Consider the following 22,014-nt stretch of genomic DNA (forward strand, 5'->3'; position numbering starts at 1 on the left):
TTGTTCCTTTACTGCTAATGGCTGATGCTAAAAGGAAGAAGCTATCCACCATTTATACAGAGAATCACTCTTTGAGGCAGATGGATGATTCAAAAATGAAAAACAAACAAATAGAAAGATACCTTCATTGTCAATTCTAAGACTGGTTGTTCAATCTGTTGTCATTAGTTTGTTCTTTCTCTTTAAATCTAGTTTCCGCCCCCCCACAACTTTGCTCTTGAACTTTCATTATTAGGACTTGGAGATCCTTTGCACAGCTATCAGGACAATGTCATCAGCATAAGGCAAGTTATTGATGTTTCTTCCTCCAATTTTTGGTCTCAACTTTTTGACCAATTTTAAAACATTGGCATTATTATTGTTGTTATTACCATTTTCAGGCTATTTTCATTATGCCAAAATAAAATTATGAAATTGTTGTAGAACTGACTTAATGATTTTTAACATTAACGTTAATATTTAAACAGAAATTCCTATTCTAGAATGATGCAAACTGAGCCTTCTCCAGTGAGCTAGGAGAAGGCTCAATTTGCATAATGTGAATGAAGCTTTGTACTTCATAGGTACATCATGTGTACGAAGTTTTGAAATGGAATTGTATTGAAGGTTTCTGATGATGTTGATGTTGATTTCATCTCAAATTTTCCTTTTGATGCTACTGATTAGCCATCTATTGGTTGATTTGTGTCAAAATATTGTTTAATAGCCTCATCAAGCTGTTATCTTTGAAAAGCTGTAAAACAATGGTTATGATCCACTAATTAGTATTATTAAATTGTTATTAATTAAATTACAATCAATTAGATATAATTACAGCCATCTTGTTCAATTAATTTTGTAGAGAAACTAATTGCCTGTTCTTCTCAACTCTAGTGATCTTTCTCAAAATTACTTAAGGGAAATAAAACACATGTACCTTCTCCACCTTCCCACATATTACTAAGAACTCAAAAGATGATTTTGGACTGAATGGAAACTATAAAACCAAATAACGCCAAAATTGATGTTGGCATATGACTGAATTTTAACTTCATGTACATTATAAGTTATAAATAAGATAGCCATTGTAAGGACAAACACCTGGGGAAGTTTAGATAAATTAGAAGAGTGAGGAAAATTCTCAAGGACGACTCTCACCATGGTCACCACTTCTTTAGCCTCCTACCACCGGGAAGGAAATATAGAAGCATAGCCAGCCACTAAAACAGGCTGAAGAACAGTTTTTATCTGAGGGATGTCAGACACCCGAATGCAAAATAACATCATAACTATGTAGTACGATGGACTTGCAGGGCCAGCGCAATGCATAACATGTTCCCACTGGTGCAATAGGACTGGGTGTTTTGTTAATATGGTTTATTGGGTTAGAGATTTTCTGTCTTCACTGTGAGTTGTATTGTGTTGGGGGGATGCACTGAGGGAGCTCAACCAATCTCATTGTACATATGTTGTGCACTGACAATAAAGATTTGAATTGAATAAGTATTATTTATAAATTAAGTATTATTATAGTATTATTAAGTATTATTATAGAATAAGTATTATTTATTTGATTTCCATTGCCTCCCAACTCAACCAAGTGACTCTGGGTGGCTTACAATTCTAAAATTAAAACAATTTAAAAAACATTAAAACAATAAAAAAAACATCCACAAAATAAATAAGTACAGCAATGATTATTAATCAATTAACAGTAAAACCAAGTAACAGGGTCCTTGACACATTCCAAGCCCCAGGTCTGGGTAGACAGTCAAGTTTTTTAAATTTGCGAAAAACCGACAGTTGGGGCCATTCTGATCTCTGAGAGGAGAATATTCCACAAGGCAGAGCCTACAGCAGAGAAGGCCTGTCTTCTAGTTCCTTCCAGTCAAAACTCTTTGGCTAACAGGATCTGCAGTGTGCCCAGTCTGTGGATAGGACTGGACAGGTAGAAATTCTTGGAAAAAGATGGACCTCAGATGTGTTACAGTCCAAGTAAATAAGTTCTATCAAGTAGGTCAAATTATGGTCCCATTCAGGGATGGGCTTCAGATCCTTTAGCAATGGGTTTTCTGCCCCATTGCTGGTTGGGCATGGCCATGGTGGGCATGGCCTAGTCAGCTGCCTGCACCATGGAGGGAGCGGCGGAGTTTTGCCCTCCCCAGGCTCTGGAGGCTTTCCTCGAGCCTCTAGGAGGGCGAAAACAGCTTCCCCTGGGGTCTGGAGGCCCTCTGGAGGCTGGAAACAGACCTGTTTCTGGACTTCCAGAACCTCCGGTACTCCCGGTTTTTGCCCTCCCAGACCCACCGTGTGGCCCCTGCGCTTACTTGGAATGATGAATGGGCTCTGTGGAGACTCCTGGGAGGGGTGGGGTGGGGTGGCCAGCCAGGGGTGGCATTTAGGGGTTCACCAAACCCCAGCAATCCTTGGCTAGAGGATTGCCTGAACCCTGCCGAACCCCCAGGAGCCCATCTCTGGTCCTATTCCATTATCTAGAAAGTATCTAATCCTCTAATTCATGAGAAAGTGTACATGATTGTTAATTTGAACACTTGTTTATTAGATCCAAATCCTTTTTGCTTGGATAGTTTAATCCCAGAAATGTGTGATTGGATCCATAGAGTGGCAAATTCATCGTGTGAGAAGTTGAGTCCACCTGTTTTGAAGGAGCAGTTTAGGGAGTGGCCCCAAGTTCAGATTAGTATAACCTTTGTATTTATAAAGGGATTCAGTGGAATCTACAAAATGTGATTATTGTTACTCCATTGCTTCTGTGCATTATTATTATTATTATTATTATTATTATTATTATTATTATTATTATTATTATTATTATTTAATGAGGTGAGCTTCAATGCAGAGCAGATCATCATTTTGGCTTTCCAACCAAGTGGGGGGAAAAAATCAGCAATTGTTAGAGTGATCAGGAGCGGAAACATTTACGAAACGAGGATAAAATGAATCATGATTAGCAATAAAGGAAAAGTTAAATGGGGAAGACTGGTAATAAACTACAAAATATCTCTGGCTTCCATCATCCCTGCTTTACAAAGGTATACTGAGGCTTAGACTATCAAATGCTTTCAAGAAGCATTTGCATGAAAAAGGAAAGCACTGAATTGCCCGCAGGAATAGCATCTTCAGTGATAGTGAGAAGATCTTGTTTATTGTCATTTTATTATTTATTTATTAACTTTATGTCCTGCCTTTTCTCTAAGAGCTGAAGGAAGCTTATGTGGAGATCTCTGCAATGTTATCTGCAATGTTTCAATATCTCTGCAATAACAACCATATGAGTAGTTTGAGAGAGAAGGATTGGTCTAAGGCAACCCTGTAAGCTCCATGGCTTAATACAAGTGTACAAGGTTGTGATTAAGATGCTGCATATGAACTTGGGTCGAAAGACCAACATGTTATGCATTACACAACATGAATTCCCAGAGACCTTCTATCATTTCTCTCTTTTCCTAGGTAAGTTTGCCAGTATTTTCTGTGAGGGTGAATGGGCATAACATCAATCTGAAAATGATATGGAAGCTTTGCTTGAGGAATATATACCCTGTGATATTGGCTGCAGCAGATGTACCCTAGAACATGTGGCTCGGGGAGCATTTCTCTACAAATATGTGATAGACAGGTCAAGGGAATCTACAGTGAATCCAAATTAATATCCATAGTTTTTGTCTCTAATCTGCCTGAATGTATTACCATTGTTTTATCTTCAATCCTTAAAGGGACACACTGGAAATTCAAAATACCTTCAAGACAGTCCAATGGTTAAGACATCAGGCTAGAAATCAGGAGATTATGAATTCTAGTCCCACCTGAGGTATGAAAGCTGATTGGATGATTTTGGATGAGTCACTCTCTCTCAGTCCGACTCACCTCATAGGATTGCTGCTGTGAGGATAATAGGAGGAGGAAGGTGTGTTGGATATGTTTACTCTGCAGGTTGAACAACTCAATTAAAAATATAGAAATGGGCATATTAGGAATTAAGTGACTTAGTTAATCATGAATGTGGAGGATTTTTCATTATAAATTATTCTGGGCATTGGCACATTTAAAGCCCAGACACTATTGCAGTTCAAGTCACAAATATGATAATGCATATCAAATTGAATAATGTGCTGTCATTTTCCTGTGTGCCATAAAAACAATACTAGAACTGTAGAAGAAATTTCCATTTTATGTTATAATTTGAAACAACCAGCTGCTCTTAGCAATCTCTGTCTTTTTGATACCAGCTATCTATCTTTCCTGATTGTCCTTATTTGATCTTGATGCAAACCCTGAATATGTTTGCTTTCATTTATTTGTCTTCTATACCAATCCATTTAAACCACTGCTTAATAATGGAAAGGTACCAATTTAAATATGCTTATATCTCAATGAGGTGTCAGTCATTGCATGGATGCAGCATTAGTAATACAAGGGCTAATCAACTAGCTATGAACCATGACTTTACAAACTTCACCTCTGACACAATGTATTAGGCAGTCTTAGACAAAATACTGTTCTCATATTTAGCCTTCCATTTACAGTGTACAGACAACAATACCATGCTTAAGTACTGTTTCATTGCTTGCTAAATGTTCATTATGCATTTGAAATCTTAAAAATGGCTTTCGGTTAGCCCAGATAAAACATCACTAGAAACAATGAGATATAGTAAATATCTAACTTTCCTCTTAAATGCAATTATAATTATTCACATCATCCAAACTTAAAAACATAAAAGTTTTGTTCAAATTGTGATTTGGGAAAAGCTATTAACTGACACTGTTGTCAGATTTTGACTTAGTCTGGGATAGTCTAAGAGTTGGTTTACATGGGAAAAGAATTTACTATTTCCTCTGCATATATCTTAAAGATAGCAGCATCTTCACTCATCATGGCCAGACAACTATCTATCCTAGAGAGATAACTCTGAATGGTTCCCCATACATACACCTATTTGTAGCTCAGGATTGAAATGTGGGGTCCTTGGTGCTCTCTGAGCTTAGTTATTTTCTTGCAGACGTTTCATTATCTAAATTAGGTAAAAAACTAGTAGAGTTCTAGGCTGTATTAACAGAGGAATAGAATCAAGATCATGTGAAGTATTAATACCACTTTATAATGCTTTGGTAAGACCACACTTGGAATATTGCATCCAGTTTTAGTTGCCATGATGTAAAAAAGATGTTAGAGACTCTAGAAAGAGTGCGGAGAAGAGCAACAAAGATGATTAGGGGACTGGAGGCTAAAACATATAAAGAACAGTTGCTGGAATTGGGTATGTCTAGTTTAATGAAAAGGAGTGACATGATAGCAGTGTTCCAATATCTCAGGGGCTGCCACAAAAAAGAGCTTCAAACCACCAGAGGGCAGGAGAAGAAGCAATGGATGGAAACTAATCAAGGAGAGAAGCAACCTAAAACTAAGAAAAAATATCCTGACAGTTAGAACAATTAATCAGTGGAACAATTTGCCTCCAGAAGTTGAAAATACTCCAGCACTGGAAGTTTTAAAGAAGAGATTGGACAACCATTTGTCTGAAATGGTATACGGCTTGCTGCTTGAGCAGCCGGTTGGACTAGAAGACCTCCAAGGTCCCTTTCAACTCTGTTATTCTGTTCTGTTCTGTTCATCAGTGATCATCATCAGGGAGTAGTACATATGGAAGCAACTGCTTTAGATAATAGGTTGGGAGGGAGGCCTACTTGACTTTAATCAAACTACAATTTCTCAAATTAGATGTCATGCCATTTGTACAATACAAGTACAAAAGTTTTAACTTCTTCTTTAGCTGCTGAAAAACATTGAGCAGGGCCGTGGCAAATGGCAATAGGAAACAGTGAGCTTCAAAGGATAAGGGGTTGTTTTAATAGGCATGGTTGGTTGGCTGGGTTGTTACATCTTGATTAGTTGATGGAGTTGATGTTTGCAGATTAGTTGGCTGTTTCGTAACATCTAACACGAAACAGCTGATTAATCTGCAAACATCAACTCCATCAACTAAACAAGATATAACAACACAGCCAACCAACCCGCTTACAACAACAAAGCCAGCACTCCCCACCTCCCCACCAGTATTTATAGAGAGACGGCATCTCCGATCACACTTTGCTCGCACAAGCATGAAGCCGAAGACACCAGCCTGAAGATGACGAGTGGGACCTTGTCGAAACGTCGCCAAGATGCTCTCAATCTTACACGGGAAAAGACCCGAATACGCCAAGACTTGCATACCTGTACCCGTGAAAATCTACGAAAACAATATATATATATATATATATATATATATATATATATATATATATACACATATGTCTTTGGTTATTCGGGTTTTCTCCCGCGTAAAATTGGAGGTTTCTTGGCAACGTTTCGACGAAGTCTCATTCGTCATCTTCAGGCTGGTGTTCTCGGCTTCGTGCTTCTAGGAGCAAAGAAGCACGAAGCCGAGAACACCAGCCTGAAGATGACGAATGAGACTTCGTCGAAACGTTGCCAAGAAACCTCCAATTTTGGCCTCCCAAAAATACACAAAGATGGAATACCTCTCAGACCCATAGTAAGTTCCATAGGCTCACCTTTACAAAATCTAGCCAGATATTTAGCAAAACATCTTCAACCTTACGCAGAATCTGCTGCTTCATATGTACAGAACTCATACCATTTCATACAAATAATAAAAAAGCAACACATAAAAGAAAGTGACCTTCTTGTAAGCTTTGATGTTGTATCACTATTCACACAAATACCTGTCAAAGAAGCCTTGTCATCAATTAAAAACAAATATCAACTACCAAAACATATCACAAACTTAACAGAACATTGTTTATCCAACACATATTTCATACACAGAGGACAGAGATATAAACAAGTAGAAGGTGCACCAATGGGATCACCATTATCACCAGTCATCGCTAATCTTTTCATGGAAGAATTCGAATCCAATGCCTTAGAAAAAACTGTTAACAAACCAAAATTATGGCTCAGATACGTTGATGACACCTTTGTGATCTGGCCACATGGAAGAGATAAATTGGAAAACTTCTTAGTACATTTGAACAGCCTCCATCCCAAAATAAAGTTCACCATGGAGATAGAATCAGAAAACCAGTTACCTTTCCTCGATGTATTAATTTATAAAAAAACTGATGGCACCTTAGGACATACCATCTATCAAAAGAAGACACATACGAACCGCTATCTCAACGCCAAATCACACCACCATCCAGCACAAATAAACTCTGTTGCCAAAACATTAACCACAAGAACTAAACGTCTAGCTGATGAAGCACATTTACAAACTGAATTATATACACTAACTAATGTACTGACATCAAATGGGTTCTGTAGAAATAAAGTCATCAATATGATCAAACATACAACACCAAGACAGAATAAAAAACAACAAGAGAACAAAACAATGGGAAAGCCATCTTGCCCTATATAAGGGGAACAACAGATAAAATTAGCAAAGTACTACAAAAACACAACATCAAAACCATATTTTGCACAGATAGAAAGATATCGTCCATTCTGAGAAACCCCAAAGACAAAATAGAATTAGAAGATCAAGGCATATATGAAATCCCATGTGCTTCCTGCCCATCAACATACATTGGACAGACCAACAGAAGAATGAGTGTGCGCATCGAGGAACACAAAAACTCAATACAAAAGCAAGAACACACATCATCATTAGTTCAACATATAAATACAACAGGACACAACATTAATTTTAATAAAACAAAAACAGTTGCAAAAATAGAACATCTCAATGGCAGGATAATCAGAGAAGCAATAGAAATGGAAAAAAGACCATATTGCATGAATAAACGGGATGACACTTCACGTCTGCCTACTATTTGGAAACCTGCTCTCATAGATAGATGAATCTTGACACCATATGTGGAACATGGACCAAACATTGCACAAAAAAATCCCAACCAAATCATATTCAAACCAGCCACAAAGATAAAGCCCTGCCACCTAGTGGAGAAAAACCGACCATACACCCGAAGCCAAGCCAATAAACACATACTGGGACTCCCAACCAATCAGAATGAAAAGGTGGAGCCATCCCAGAATACCAGCACCAGATTTGAAATTCCAACGTCAGTTAGTGCAAAATGACTACTGGCATAAGCCTGATGATGGCAGATGGGATTCTGCCGAAACGTCGCTTCTACCCTTTTAGGGATATATCCACAATTACACGGGAAGAAACCCGAAATATTAACTATACACACACACACATATATATATATATATATATATACAAATCACATCCTTTTGAGTAGTTGGATATTATGGTAATAAAATCTATTGCATAACTTCATTTTCTTCAGATGCTTTTTTTTTTTTAATTTGATTTATATGCCGCCCTTCTCCAGAGACTCAGGGCGGCTTACAATGCGTTAAGCAGTAGCCTTCATACTTTTGACGGCTAAACATCAGGAATAACTAACAGATCTTCCACACAAACCCACTTATGCATCTTGTTTACTGTAAACACAACCTTAGTTTGTGATATGAAAATAGCACATGAAAAGTTCTCCAAAGGCAGATGTAAGTTTCAAAATGGTCACAGGAAGAAATATGGTTTCCTTCACTCCCAAGAAGAAATTAAATTAAGAAATTATAAAGTTGGTCCCACAGACTCTTTGTCCACTACCACTACCATTCTATACTCTCTCAACCTGCAGCAGAAAACCTGATTTCTAATCATGATTTCTTGTGACACTATACGAAGCTCCTACAGATCAAGCACAATTCTATTGAGGTTTTAATTGGCATTTTTTTCTAAAATTATTGTATCTCTACCAACATGGCATTAACTTTTTGTTTCTTTTGAAGAATGTTAACTTGCTGAAAGCCTTCTGGAGTACAAACAAAGTGAAGTAGATATGATATATGGTATGATATCATTTTCAGATAAATAATGTGTTGCAATATTTTCAGGATCAGACTCAATAAGTTATGAGAGAGTTAAGAGTTCAAATATATTTTCTTTTAATTACATAAGGCATTCTATATTCACTGAATATTCACAGATAGAAGCAAAGAAGAGAGTGTGTGTAGCTCCTTATATATACAATGGGTGGAGCTAGATATGGGAGTGGTGAAGTATGAATACATTAAGAAGTGAAGAATAAATTAATCCCTGACATCCCGTTCATATACTATTTACACATTAGAGAATAAGGCATTTACTTGTGACAAATCCCCCTCTAAATGCCGATTCGATATGCTACATTTATTACATTCAGATTCAGAACAATATAATACATATAATTTGGAAGTCAAATATTTATGTTGCTTAGATGGCAAAGGCTTTGTCAATATGTCAGCTAACTGTTCCGATGTCTCACAATGCACTGCCTTAATAAATCCATCTTGAGATAATTGTCTCACATGTTTAAATTTTATGTCTATATGTCTAGATCTCTGTCCAATGGCGTCAGATCTAGATATTTCAATGGCTGCTTTATTGTCTTCGTGCATGACAAAAGGTAGTGCAGGTTTTTTCCAAACATCAGAAATCAGATCATTAAACCACACAAGGTTATTTGCTGCTTTAGATAAACAAACATAATCCGCTTCTGTTGTTGAAGTGGCCACTAAATCTTGTTTGCCAGTGTACCAGTAAACTGGACAATCGTTTAGGAGAAATAAGTAACCAGATGTACTTTTTCTGCATGAAGTGTCTCCAGCCCAATCTGCATCTGCGTAACATGTGAGTTTCGGTTCCTTGACATTATTAGGTTCTAACATTAAGCAAAAGTCTAATGTGTTTTTTAAATATCTTAATATTCTTTTAACAGCTTCCCAATGATACATAGTTGGTTTGCTGACATGTCTGGACAATAAATTAAGGGGTAAAGCGATGTCAGGTCTTGTCCAATTAGAAATGTAAAGAAGTGAACCTATGATTGATCTATAGAACGTGTTATCTTTGAATTCAGGGGATGATTCATCAGCATTTCTTAGGAAATCAGTTTGCATTGGAGTGTCACAGGGTTTAGCATCATTTAGGTTACATTTGTTCAAAAGTTCTGTGATCTTATCTTTCTGAGAAAGCTTGAATCCCCTTTCAGTCTTACTAATTTGAACACCAAGATACTTATTTACTTTACCTAAGGATTTCAATGAGAAATGTTCATTTAACTTTGTTACAAATGTTTCTCTTCTTTCTTTGTGATTACCTATATATAAAATGTCGTCCACATAGATCAATACAAATTCTATGTAATCATTACCCTTTTTAACAAAGAAACAATTATCAGCAGTGGTAGCATTGAATTCCATAGTTCTTAGTACTTTTACTAAACAATCATACCATCGTTTACCAGATTGTTTTAGCCCATATAGACTTTTGTTTAATAACCAAATCTCATTCTTATTTGTATATTGACTGTGAGGTGCCCTTACATATATTTCCTTATCTAATTTTGCGTGTAAATACGCAGTCTGTATGTCATACTGGAATACATCGAGATTGAGTGCTGATGCTACAACTAGAGCCGTTTTTACACTTTCAGTTCTTACTGTGGGGGAGTAAGTGTCAGTATAGTCCTCTGGATATTTCTGTGCATAACCTTGTGCAACTAATCTAGCCTTATATAGAGTATTGCCTCCCTCTAAATTTTTAATTTTATATATCCACCTAGTACCAATAATTGTTTTGTCCTTTGGTGCAATCGCAGGTGTAAATACATTTAATCCTTGTAAGCTTTCCATCTCTTTTGTCATTGCTAATTCCCACTTTTCTCTTTCTTTAGGAGGAAGTTTTAACACTTCCTCATATGTGCTAGGTGTCATAGTTTCTCCTTCCATATGCATTATATAATCTTTATATTTATTTGGCATTTGGTTTCTAGTGTTTCTAATTGGCTTCTCGGGTTTACTATTATTGTCATGCAAATATCTTGCTTCCTTTTTTGTTAATGTATCTGTCTTTATTTTGTGTTGACTGTTTGTCCATGTTTTGTTTTTGTTTTTATATTTGTTGTCCTTTTGCTTTTCTACAGTTCTTTTCTCTTGGGATTTAGTATCTGTGTTGTTGTTTGGGAATATTTCATTAAGATGTATTCTAGACCAGTTGGCCTGTTCATGAAACACAGCTGTTCTGGAAACTATAAATTTGTTATTATTATCAATGAATCTGTATCCTTTTGTACCTGTCTCATATCCCATAAATCTAAGTCTTCTAGACACATTTTCTCCCTTTCTTCTTAATTGTTTAGGTATGTGTACGTCTGCGGTGACTCCAAAAATGTGCATGTGTGCTAGTTTTGGTTTTCTATTATACATCACTTCATATGGTGTCTTATTCACAATGCTGGACCAAGTTCTATTTTGTGTGTAATTGGAATATTGTAGGGCTTCTGACCAGAATTGTTTGCTTAAGCCAGCATCTTCCAATGTGCATCTAATCATGGTTTGTAATGTTGAGTTCTTCCTCTCTGCAATTCCGTTCTGGAACACGGAAAATGGGCTAGATGTGTAATGTAACATTCCTCTGTCCTTCAACCATTGGGAGAATTCCTTAGACATGAATTCACATCCCCTATCTGTCATTATTTGTTTTATTTTGATATTGTGTTGTGTTTCTACGCGTTTGTAAAACTCTTTAAATTTTTGAAAGGTTTCATCTTTGTGTTTTAATGTGTAAACAAATCCATAGCGACTATAGTCATCCACAATAGTTAAGAAGTAACGTTTTTTATAAATGATTGATGGAGTCAGTGGACCAACCAGGTCCATGTGTACTAAATCAAAAATCTTGTTAGTTGACCTTGTAGATTTTCTAGGCCTGGGACTAGTTTTTAGTTTTGTAGATTTACATACTGAGCTATTTTACATTCATCATTGTCACTGTTGCTAATGTTTTCATTATCTAGTTCAATACAACCTTCCATATTTTAATCAATGTTGTGTAACCATTTCTCTTTAGTTATTAAATAAGGTAGGCCTCCTTTAATCATTACTGTACCTATATCTGTTTTATTTTTCTCCAAAGTTGCTTTTCCTTTTGAGAACACAATATTAATATCAGAATCTCTGCTTAGTTTTATGGCACTTAATATGTTATGAGGTATCTCAGGTATCAGTAATACCCCCTCTATTTTTCCTATACCAGGCAAGGTTATATTTCCTCTTCCTAATACTTGGACCTTTTCTTGGTTGGCTACCTTTATTACAAATTTATCTTCTATAAATGAAGATAGTATGTTTTTATTATTAGTAGTATGATTGGTTGCTCCAGAATCAATAAGCCAATTATTATCCTCAGTTTGCTGTATGTTAGTGTTGTCTTGCTTGTTTAGTCCATTTAGTGAACCAGATTTTCTGTCCTTTGAATTATCTCTACCCCCTCTATATTCTTTGTAATTTGGTGGGCTTCTATATCTATGTCTATCAATGGAAGACTGTCTATGGATGTATTTGTTTCTGTGTTCTGACCTATGTCTTTCTTTTGTAATTTTGGGACAATCTCTTCTATTGTGTTCCCTGGGTCCACAATTGTGGCATCTGAATGTTTCATTATATCTTTCTTGGAAAACCACTTTTCTATATGGTTTATGTTCAATGTGATTGTTAGAGCGGCTCTTCCTTGAATTGTCTTCAGCTATTAACTTATTGGATAGACTTTCTATGGATAAATATCCAAGATTGATTGTGTCTAAATGTGACATATAATTGTCCCATGATGGGTCAAGTGAGTTTATGATAACACTTTTCATTGTTTGGTCTGAAATCACCTCCCCCCTTAAATGTAGCTCAGCTCTTATTTTGTTTAAAGATATTAAATGTTCACTTATGGAAACCCCTGGTTTTATCCTAGAAGAAAAGAAATCTTTAGACATTCTTGTGGTGGTAGCTACACTATCACTGTGAAACAAATTGAACATGCATTGAATAATTTCTGAGACAGTCAGATTTTGCTTAATACAGTGATACATGGCAGGAGACACACTAGAAATTAATAAGAAAAATGCTCTATGGTGTAAGCAGTCTAACTTTAAAGTCCAAGGTCTTTTTGGGGGATTAGTGATGAAAAACAGTAAGTTTTCTTTCATAAAGTCCACCTGGAGCTGCTGATACCATTCTTGTAAATTAATGCCATCTATTCTCAGCTTTGGGAAGTCACTGGGCAAGTTTCCGACATTATTAGGTCCATTACTTACAACCGGAGGTAGTCCGTGGTCTCGTAGATGGTGAAAATTACAAAACGGCGTGGGAATGCTCGCGACGAGTCTGCAGGGTCCTTTCGGCAACTCATGTCTTCCCGGGTCATCTGCGTAGTCTCGCGCATGCGCGTTGCTCATTTCGATCCTGGAGTCGTCGTGAGAGGTTCTCGTCGTTGCGGCTCGCTTGTTCAGCTCCTCCTCAGATGAATCGGTCTCCGGCTCGATCTTAGGGGTTCTGACGATGGCGCTTGTTCCTTTTCCTCTCTTGAGTGCGTTGGTGCTTTCATCGGTCTGCGGTGTGGGACGGTATTTGCAGGGCTTTCTTGGTTCAGGCGTCGGTGCTCTCGTCGTCAAGATGGGAGCGGGTAGATTTTGAGACGTTGGCTTGCTTGTTCGTTTTCTGGTTGACTTTTTGGTAATTTTTAGTTTTGGTCCAAATGCAGCAAAAAGCGTTTTCATTGCTGACTTTATTTGAGTATCTGTTGAATCACCTTCACTTTCTGATTCTGATTCTTCTGAGGTGTTTGATTTTTCTTTTTCGTTTTCGTTATCCAGTAGTGCCTTTCGCGCCAGAAATTTTGAATCAAGTTTTCTGATTGGCTCTGCTTCGCTCATTCTGGAGGTCTGTTGGAACCAAGATGGCTGCCATTCAAAATTTTGCGCGGGATCACCGTTTTTCTTCTTTATAGCGTTCTTTTCTTTAGTCGTATCACTTACTATTTTGGAGTCTTTTGACTTTTCGGTGGCGATGTGCTTCTCTCTCACTGCTCCGTTGTTTTTCAACATGTCTTGGAGGTTCGCGATGAGGCTTTCATCGTTTTTCTGGCTCTTTAACAGTTTTAATATTTCTGACCTGAGTTCGTTGTTTTCTATTTTAATTTTCTCTCGGTCACCATCTTCATCTATTATTTCTTCGTCTTCAGTTGTGTATTCTTCGGATTCTCTCGAAATTGCATTTGTGGACTCATCTATTATTTCTTGATCTGTTTCCATTTCTTTGCTGTATGCCCTGGTGTTGGGCCTATCTCTCTTAGACATATTTAAGTTTTTATTGAGTCAATTTAACCATCCTCTGCTACCAGCTTGTTGCAATATTTTCAGGATCAGACTCAATAAGTTATGAGAGAGTTAAGAGTTCAAATATATTTTCTTTTAATTACATAAGGCATTCTATATTCACTGAATATTCACAGATAGAAGCAAAGAAGAGAGTGTGTGTAGCTCCTTATATATACAAGGGGTGGAGCTAGATATGGGAGTGGTGAAGTATGAATACATTAAGAAGTGAAGAATAAATTAACCCCTGACATCCCGTTCATATACTATTTACACATTAGAGAATAAGGCATTTACTTGTGACATAATGAAACAAACTAAGATGGAGATCTTAGTTTGTTCCATTATTTATCTGAAAATGATATCATACCATATATCATATCTACTTCACTTTAATCAGGGCCAATTTCCTATTCGTTTCATTAGTTAGGTTTGGCTGCCAATGAAGCAATTGGTCCAATATGTTTATAGACAGATTTAGATATTGTTATAGAAAAACACAAAACTTACCTAATGTGCACTTCATATTTCTGTCCATCATCCACCCTGATATCAGTACTGATCTTTTTAATTTCATCTCCGCTATCGCATTTGAATTGGTACTGAACAAAAAGAAAACAAAAGATTGATTTGTCACATTTGAATATGTCAGAAAATTCTGATCAGGGCTGAGCCAAATTGGGACAAGCCAGAACATTAGGCTTTGTATGAACAAAAGTGTTCCATGAGTCGTGAAACATGGATTTTTAGCCAGAATGAAATCTTTGACAAAGAGGGCAGGTAAATCCCAACTCACAAGGAAGCCAGAATTATACTAGTTATCCTTACAGTCTAGCTTTACAGAAATAGTCAGAAAGTGAACACTGCCATAAAGTGTTTCAAATAGAAATCCATGAATACTTTCCCTTTACTTTAAAGATTGCTATACATACAGAAGTCAATTTAATTTACAGAGGATTTATCCATTTGCTATTATGCTTGGTGTTAGTGATGTCACTTTTAAGAGGTTTAAAGCTGATTTATCTACTGCACCAACAACAATCCAAGTTGGTGCTGCCCTCCGTGCTATGTACTAGGTGTATGAATGAAAGATGCTAATTTTGTATCAAATGAATGTCAAATTGATTTAGAGAAGGATAAGCCCTTTCCAGTATGAATTGGAACATTTGGAAAATCTGATTTTATCATATATTTGCTCCTGTTGTATGAACAGCATTGGTTCTAGATTGTTTTTGGAAGAAGAAGTCTTTGTGTTGTTTGTCCTTTTTAAAAAATTATTTTAAAAAAATATTTTTATTAACCTCTTATTTAATTTTGGATTTCGGACTTTTAAAATTATTATTTAGCATATGACATATCATACATGGATTAGCAATATAGATAAACATTTCAACTAGATTAGCAGAACCCAATAAAATTTAAGTGTTAAAAAGAGGCCTACATTCTGTTGTTCTGTGGTTAATTTTTAAATCTAGTTGCTCCCATTTTTTTCTGGAAATGGGATTTATTTTCCAATGAGGTTTTGTAGATAACTTGTATATAAATGCCAGTCATAAAAATGTCTGTAACTAATGGGCAAAATCTGAGAGGAGTAAATACAGGGATTATATAGTTGAATGGAAAACATTTTGAGGCTTTGCTTTTGTTTTCTATTCCATTTATACCAATAAGTAAGTTAATAGGAAATTTTTTTTAACCCCAGATATAAATATTTCCTATATTTGAGGCTTATATTTGCAAAATATCTGAGGCTATATCTGAGGTTTATATTTGCAAAAATGCAAAACTGTCAGTCTCAAAAATGCTCTTATCCTTATCCTTATCCTTATCCTTATCCCTATTCTTATTTCTTATTTGATTATTTTATTTAATTATTAAATTTATATGCCACCCATCTCACTGTTATAGAGATTCTGGGTGGCTTACAACATGAATAGAATTGTTAGATTGATTATTTGGGATTTTCTAAAATCAGTCAATTCCTGCCAAACAATTTCCTTGCTGTATTCTATTATATTTCTTGACTGATATGTCCAACGTATTAAGCAATAAGTGCAAATGCCCTTTGCAACTAAGATGTTTTTCAGATATTCTCATCAGTTCTTTGTAAAACTATAGTTCTCAGAATTTGTTGGGAAAACTCAGTCATTGCTATACAAAATAGCTACAATGCATCTACAATCAGTTTCATGTTTTTCATCAAAAATAAAGGACGAATAATGAATATATTACCTTTCCATTTTCCTTTCTACAGCAAATTTATAAAACAACCTAAGGATTAATGCTATCAAGTTAGCATCAAGGTTTAAGTGGAGAATAGCTAAGTATTTTAATATCTTTGTGATGTACCTAATATTTTTGCTCCATGGTTTAATGCACTGCATTTATTAAATTTCATTTTCGGCAGAGGCCATGAATACCAACCCATGCATATTACACTTTTGCTACATACCAGTAGGTATCTATTCTATCTTCCATTCAAATAATTCCTACAAAGAGAATTCTCTAAAAGGATTTTTTGTTGTTGTTGTTAAAAGTAACATCTGGTTATTTCTAGACAGTTAATATTATGCCTTCCAATCTGCAAACACAGACTTCTAAAACTTTTTATAAAGAAGAATCTTATAGAATTTAGAAATGAATAATTTGAAGTGTTACCTCTAAGATACCACGCTGGATAGAAAGCTGAATAACAAAGTTGCCCATTGTTGTTGGCTTCTGTTCAATATAGAGAAGGAGGCCGTGGAAGCCAAAGGTCTGGAATTGTAAATTGATGCTATTGTGCTGATGCAAAGTAATCCCTCTAAATTCCATATAAGAATTCCCCTGGTACTGAATATAGCTAAAATCTATAAGAAAAAAAATATATATATATATATATATATATGAAAGAATGCATACCAATTGATTACATATCAAAGGCTTATTGTTTGGATACAGAAAAGCGATGACATTCATTCACTAATGTAGCGGTGCTTCTTAACCATTGTTCAGATAAAGGAAAAGAGGAAAGCATCCAAGTGCAACAATGTCTATTTATTGAGCACTACATGATTTGAATATAAATCTGACTACGGAACAGTCTTGTAAAGAAAATGTCTGTTCATTTGTGAGAGTATTCCTTTTGCATGGATTTATTTCTGAACTATATATGGTATATATTAATCTCTATTGCAAAAGGAATCTGAGAGAGTGAGGCACAGAATTCAGATCAACAATTAAATGTCTATGGAGATTCTCCGTCATCTGGGTCATGGTTGTCCCAAAGGTGTTTTTTCAACAGAGAACTGGACTTCTTGATTTTTCTTTGAAGACGTTCCGCTTCTCATCCAAAAGCTTCTTCAGCTCTGAGCTCAGAGCTGAAGAAGCTTCTTGGATGAGAAGCAAAAGAAAAACCAGAAAGTCCAGTTGCCTCTTGAAAAAGCACTTTTGGGATGATCAACAATTAATTAATTTACTGACATGTGAAGATGATTCAGCTGAGCTTTATTTGGACAGAACACATCCCTGCTTCTTGTAACCAAATAATGGATCCAAAGTATTAATTCTTTTATGTTATGAGTTGCATTCCCTGGGAAGTCTCTCCCACCAATGTAAAAAGGGAGGGAAGTCCCTCCCTCTATTGTAAAGTGGGAGGGACTAGAGCAAATTTGTGGCTAAAAGTGAGGAGTGGCATTTAATTTTGTTGTTGAATAGCCCTTCTCTTTCCGATTTGTCTTCCTCTTCCTCCTTCCTTCTCTCCCTTTTGACATCTTCTCTATCTTAACCTGCCAAAAAATGGAGATGTCCTTGGACAGGCTTTTGAAATTAGGATGATAATGACATAAAATCTGGCAAGGACCATCACAGGTTGTCAACTTAACCCTCAAGTCTGTTTGTAATAGGTAGCAAGGTATCTGACGTCTTCTAGAAGTTATTTGAAAGTTAACATGAATAGTTTCAATTTTTTTAAAAAAGGAAAGCAAGATGTCTTACATTATTGTTCTAACTTTTCTGGGTTTCAGTATATCACATGAAACATTTTTTTTCTTTTAATGTTTGTGTGAATAAATGTAAAAAAAAAATCCCCCTTGACTTGAATTTAGCTATTTCCTCAGTAAGCAATGTTGACATTTGGCTGTCTTTTGAAAGTCACAAGGCTTATTTTTAACCATCCCAGGTAGATTTAAACAAAAGTTCTGGGGTTAGTAAAGGAATACAAATAGAATCCTGTACCCTGTTAATGGGCTGGCAGGACAGAATGGTGCCTTGGTTCTTTCTGTTACCTTCGATTGGTAGAAAGAAACAATATCAAACCAGAATGCCTCCTACATGCTAGAAGCTTCTATTGGATAAGCAGAAAGTTGCTTTCGACAGATAGAAATCCTGAAGGAGGTTGTCCCAGGGGCAGAGTGATGTGACATGAACTTGAATCACCATAAACTTAGAATGATCAAAAATAGAAGTCTGAACTTTTCATCTGAAAAACACTTTCTTAGAAGCAGTAAATTATTCCATGAGTGAAACATATGTCTAGAGATTTCGTTTCATATACCCGTTGCATTTTCACTTATGGATTCATTTGTTTGCTTTTAATCTAAATGCAAAAGAGATATATTGCAAAACCATCTAAAGATGCAAGAGTTTGTTGTCTGATAGAATTCTTCACTAAGTTTGATATTAGAAAATGAAAATAATAAATATTATTTGTGCTTGCTGTATATTGAAATAAATGGTGGAGAAAGTCTTATTTTTTAAAAGCTGTTGCTGTTTCTTCTAACTCTACTCCAATTAAGAACTATAGCTCAACATATTATTGTCTTGGCACTCAATTATTCCCTGTGTTTTGCACAGCAGATCACCTTTGCTTCTGTTATAGGGATTTGGGAAATTCATACATAAAAGAGTTGGCTCATAAATAAAGCCATATATTTCTTATTTCATAAATAATGCTTTAAAAAAAAAACTTAAATACTATATACGTGACATATCTATGTTGTTTGAGATGGCATATTACTGAGAATATTACCCAGCAAACATATAGTATTAAATATGATCTTTAATTGTTTCACGTATCCAGGAATAGCAGGATGGGTAGATGAGTTTTGTACTTTTACATATTTGAAGGAGGGACTTGTCTGAGTCCCACACTACTATGTCATGATGAGTGTCTATCACGTCTGTAATTCCTTCTTCTAAAAGTTTTAAAGCCCTCTGTAGCAACCAATCCATCTCTAAATTCTTTGCATGAGCTGTTCACCTTAGGAGTTTTCATATCTTTTTCATGGCAATTTCAGCTGGCAGCACGGAAAATAAATCTCTTTAGAAGAAAGCAGTTGCTAAAGGGAGATTCATGGAAACAAAACGTGCATGGTAGCCCACTAGCTCATACAATATTGATTTATGTCAAGAAAAAAGTACATGCAGATAATCTTAGAAGACTTTTCTCAGAGTCTACTGGTTTCTATAATATTTCTAACATCGCTTATGATCACTAGTATGATACTCATAAACATCTCTTATTTCATCAATCTTTATCTTTGCCCTAAATTTCAAGTGGAGGTAAGAATAACATTCTCTATGCCTTTGATTTCTGTATAGAATCTGTCCCAGAATTTTAATATAAATTTAGGATAACCTATATGTGCAACACATAACACAATCATCTTCTGCAAAGAAGCTGAAGAAACAAGGGTTCCTCTAAATTAGCTGAACACACAGACTGACCACAAACAATAGAACGACAAAGTAAGAACAATGATGCTCTAGGTCAGGGGTCCTCAAACTTTTTAAACAGGGGGCCAATTCACAGTCCCTCAGACTGTTGGGGGGCTGGACGAGCTGGGTGGGTATGGCTAGGTGGTCAAGTGACTGGGTGACATGACCAATTTAGCAGTCCATTTTGCCAATTTAGCAGTCTATTAAACAATACACACAAATTAAACTTTCATTTGTTTTGCTCCTGAGGGTGTTTTATTTGCTTTTGTTTGCATGTTGCTCTTTTGGTTGGCTTTTCTTTTTACTAGATCATTTTTTTAAGTTTTAGTGGTTCCACTTCAGGGTACTCAATTTTGCAGCAATTCTTCTCAGCACCAAGGAGTTTACAACCAACAAGTCTCTCTCTCTCTCTCCCTCTCTCTCCTTCCCTCCCCCCCACTCTCTGTATCTCTCTCTCTTTCCATATCTTTTTCCATATCTCTTTCCACCTCTCTCTCTCTCCCCCTCTCCCTCTCTCTCCATTCATTCCTATTTCTATTCCATTCCATGCCCTTCCTGCCTCCCTCTCCAGGAGTAGAGACAGCCGTCCTAATTCAGGGGCAGGCAGCCTCACCGTCCACCACCGGGACTGATATCTATGTGTGGTAGCTAAATTTCACAAAGGAAATACAGTAGATTTAAGCAGGCGGAGAACCGGTCCGTCAAAAAAAAAAAAAAAAAAGCCACCACCTGCGGAAGGAGCCGCCATGGGCAGTGGAGCTGGGCTCACCTCTGGACGTCCCAGTGCAAGTAACACCCCTTCGCTGACACCGCATGATGCTTTGTGGAGGCAGCTTTGCTCAAACTGGGGTGGGGGGGGTGTTTCAGCTGTCACAAACATCTCCAGATGTTTCTTCATGGGTCAAGGAGGAATTTTTGCTTGCTCGGAAGGTCAATTTTCTCTGGCAACAGTAAGGCAATTTAAGTTTGGGAGAGATTTCGGGCTTGGAATGAGAATCAATCAGGAATCAGGTGAATCTCACTCCTTTCTGTAGATCTGTGCCTTTGGCTTCATCCCTAATTCTTTCATAGCCCTGAAAATTCTGAGAGTTGGAGCCCATAGGTCGTAAAGGGGTCATAGGTACTCGACCCTGACTTTAAAAAAAGTGCAGGGAGCCCCGGTTTCTACTTGTCCCACACAGGAGATCAGGAAGTGCAAAAAACCGAAAGCCCCAGAACAGAACAGTGTCTGCGCGCTGACATTTTCTCTGCACAGCACAGCCTTTTTTCTTCTATTTTTGCTCCAGGTTCATCACTCTCTGGGCAGCCCTATCTGGGGAACTGCCAGCCTGTCCACAGGAGCTATGAAGCAGTGCAGGAGAGAAGCGGAAATGGGGGCTGATTGATTCTCATTCCAAGCCCAAAATCTCTCTCAAACTCAAATTGTCTTACCATTGCCAGAGAAAATTGACCTTCCGAGCAAGCAAAGATCCCCCCTTGATCCATGAAGAAACAGTCAGGAGATGTTTGTGTCAGCTGCCCCCCCCACACACACACACCGTTTGAGCAAAGCTGCCTCGACAAAGCATCACGTGGTGTAATTGCGCAGCCTCTCCCACAGGGACCCTTCAATTCCCCCCTCCCAGTGGAGTGACCATGGACTGAAGTCCCTGGCAAATCTTTGAGTTCTTTCCTCAGCTGGCAAAAGGTCCACTGGCCCATTTTTGGCCTCCCCCTCCCCCTACAGAGTGCCTGTAGAAGCACTCTGCTGCCCTCGCAAATGTAAGTCCTACACTTGGCCAAAGGGTGGGGGCTGGCAGATGGGTGTGGTGATGAGGGCAGGGCAGCCACGAGGTCCCACATGGACCAGATTAATGGCTTTGGCGGGCTGTATCCATCCTGCAGGCCGTACTTTGAGGATGCCTGCTTTAGGTTATCTGCAAGAAGTACCATTTGCCTTCAAGCAAGGACCGGGGACCGCAAGAGAGACAAAGTAATAGAAAATGAAGAAGCTAATGTGCTCAAGGACTTTAGATTTGTGACAGATACCTGCCACAAAACACTCCAGATTTAATATTTGTCAATAAGAAAATAAAAAAAAAAAACCTGGATAGTA

At 37.0% G+C, this 22,014-nt stretch overlaps 1 protein-coding gene across 1 annotated transcript in view; it reads right to left on the reverse strand.

Annotated features, from left to right (window-relative positions):
• EYS (EGF-like photoreceptor maintenance factor) overlaps positions 1–22,014 on the reverse strand; it is a 765,120-nt gene that overhangs the window by 254,738 nt on the left and 488,368 nt on the right. The window contains exons 29-30 of the mRNA XM_087882471.1: positions 16,881–17,071; positions 14,733–14,824 (exon numbers count right to left, since the gene is read on the reverse strand). Coding sequence (XP_087738597.1) covers positions 14,733–14,824; positions 16,881–17,071 — 283 coding nt within the window. The remainder of the gene's footprint in view (positions 1–14,732; positions 14,825–16,880; positions 17,072–22,014) is intronic.

Source organism: Pantherophis guttatus, chromosome 1 (genome assembly GCF_059756535.1).
Source record: "Pantherophis guttatus breed Tessera chromosome 1, ASM5975653v1, whole genome shotgun sequence".
Lineage (NCBI taxonomy): Eukaryota > Metazoa > Chordata > Lepidosauria > Squamata > Colubridae > Pantherophis > Pantherophis guttatus.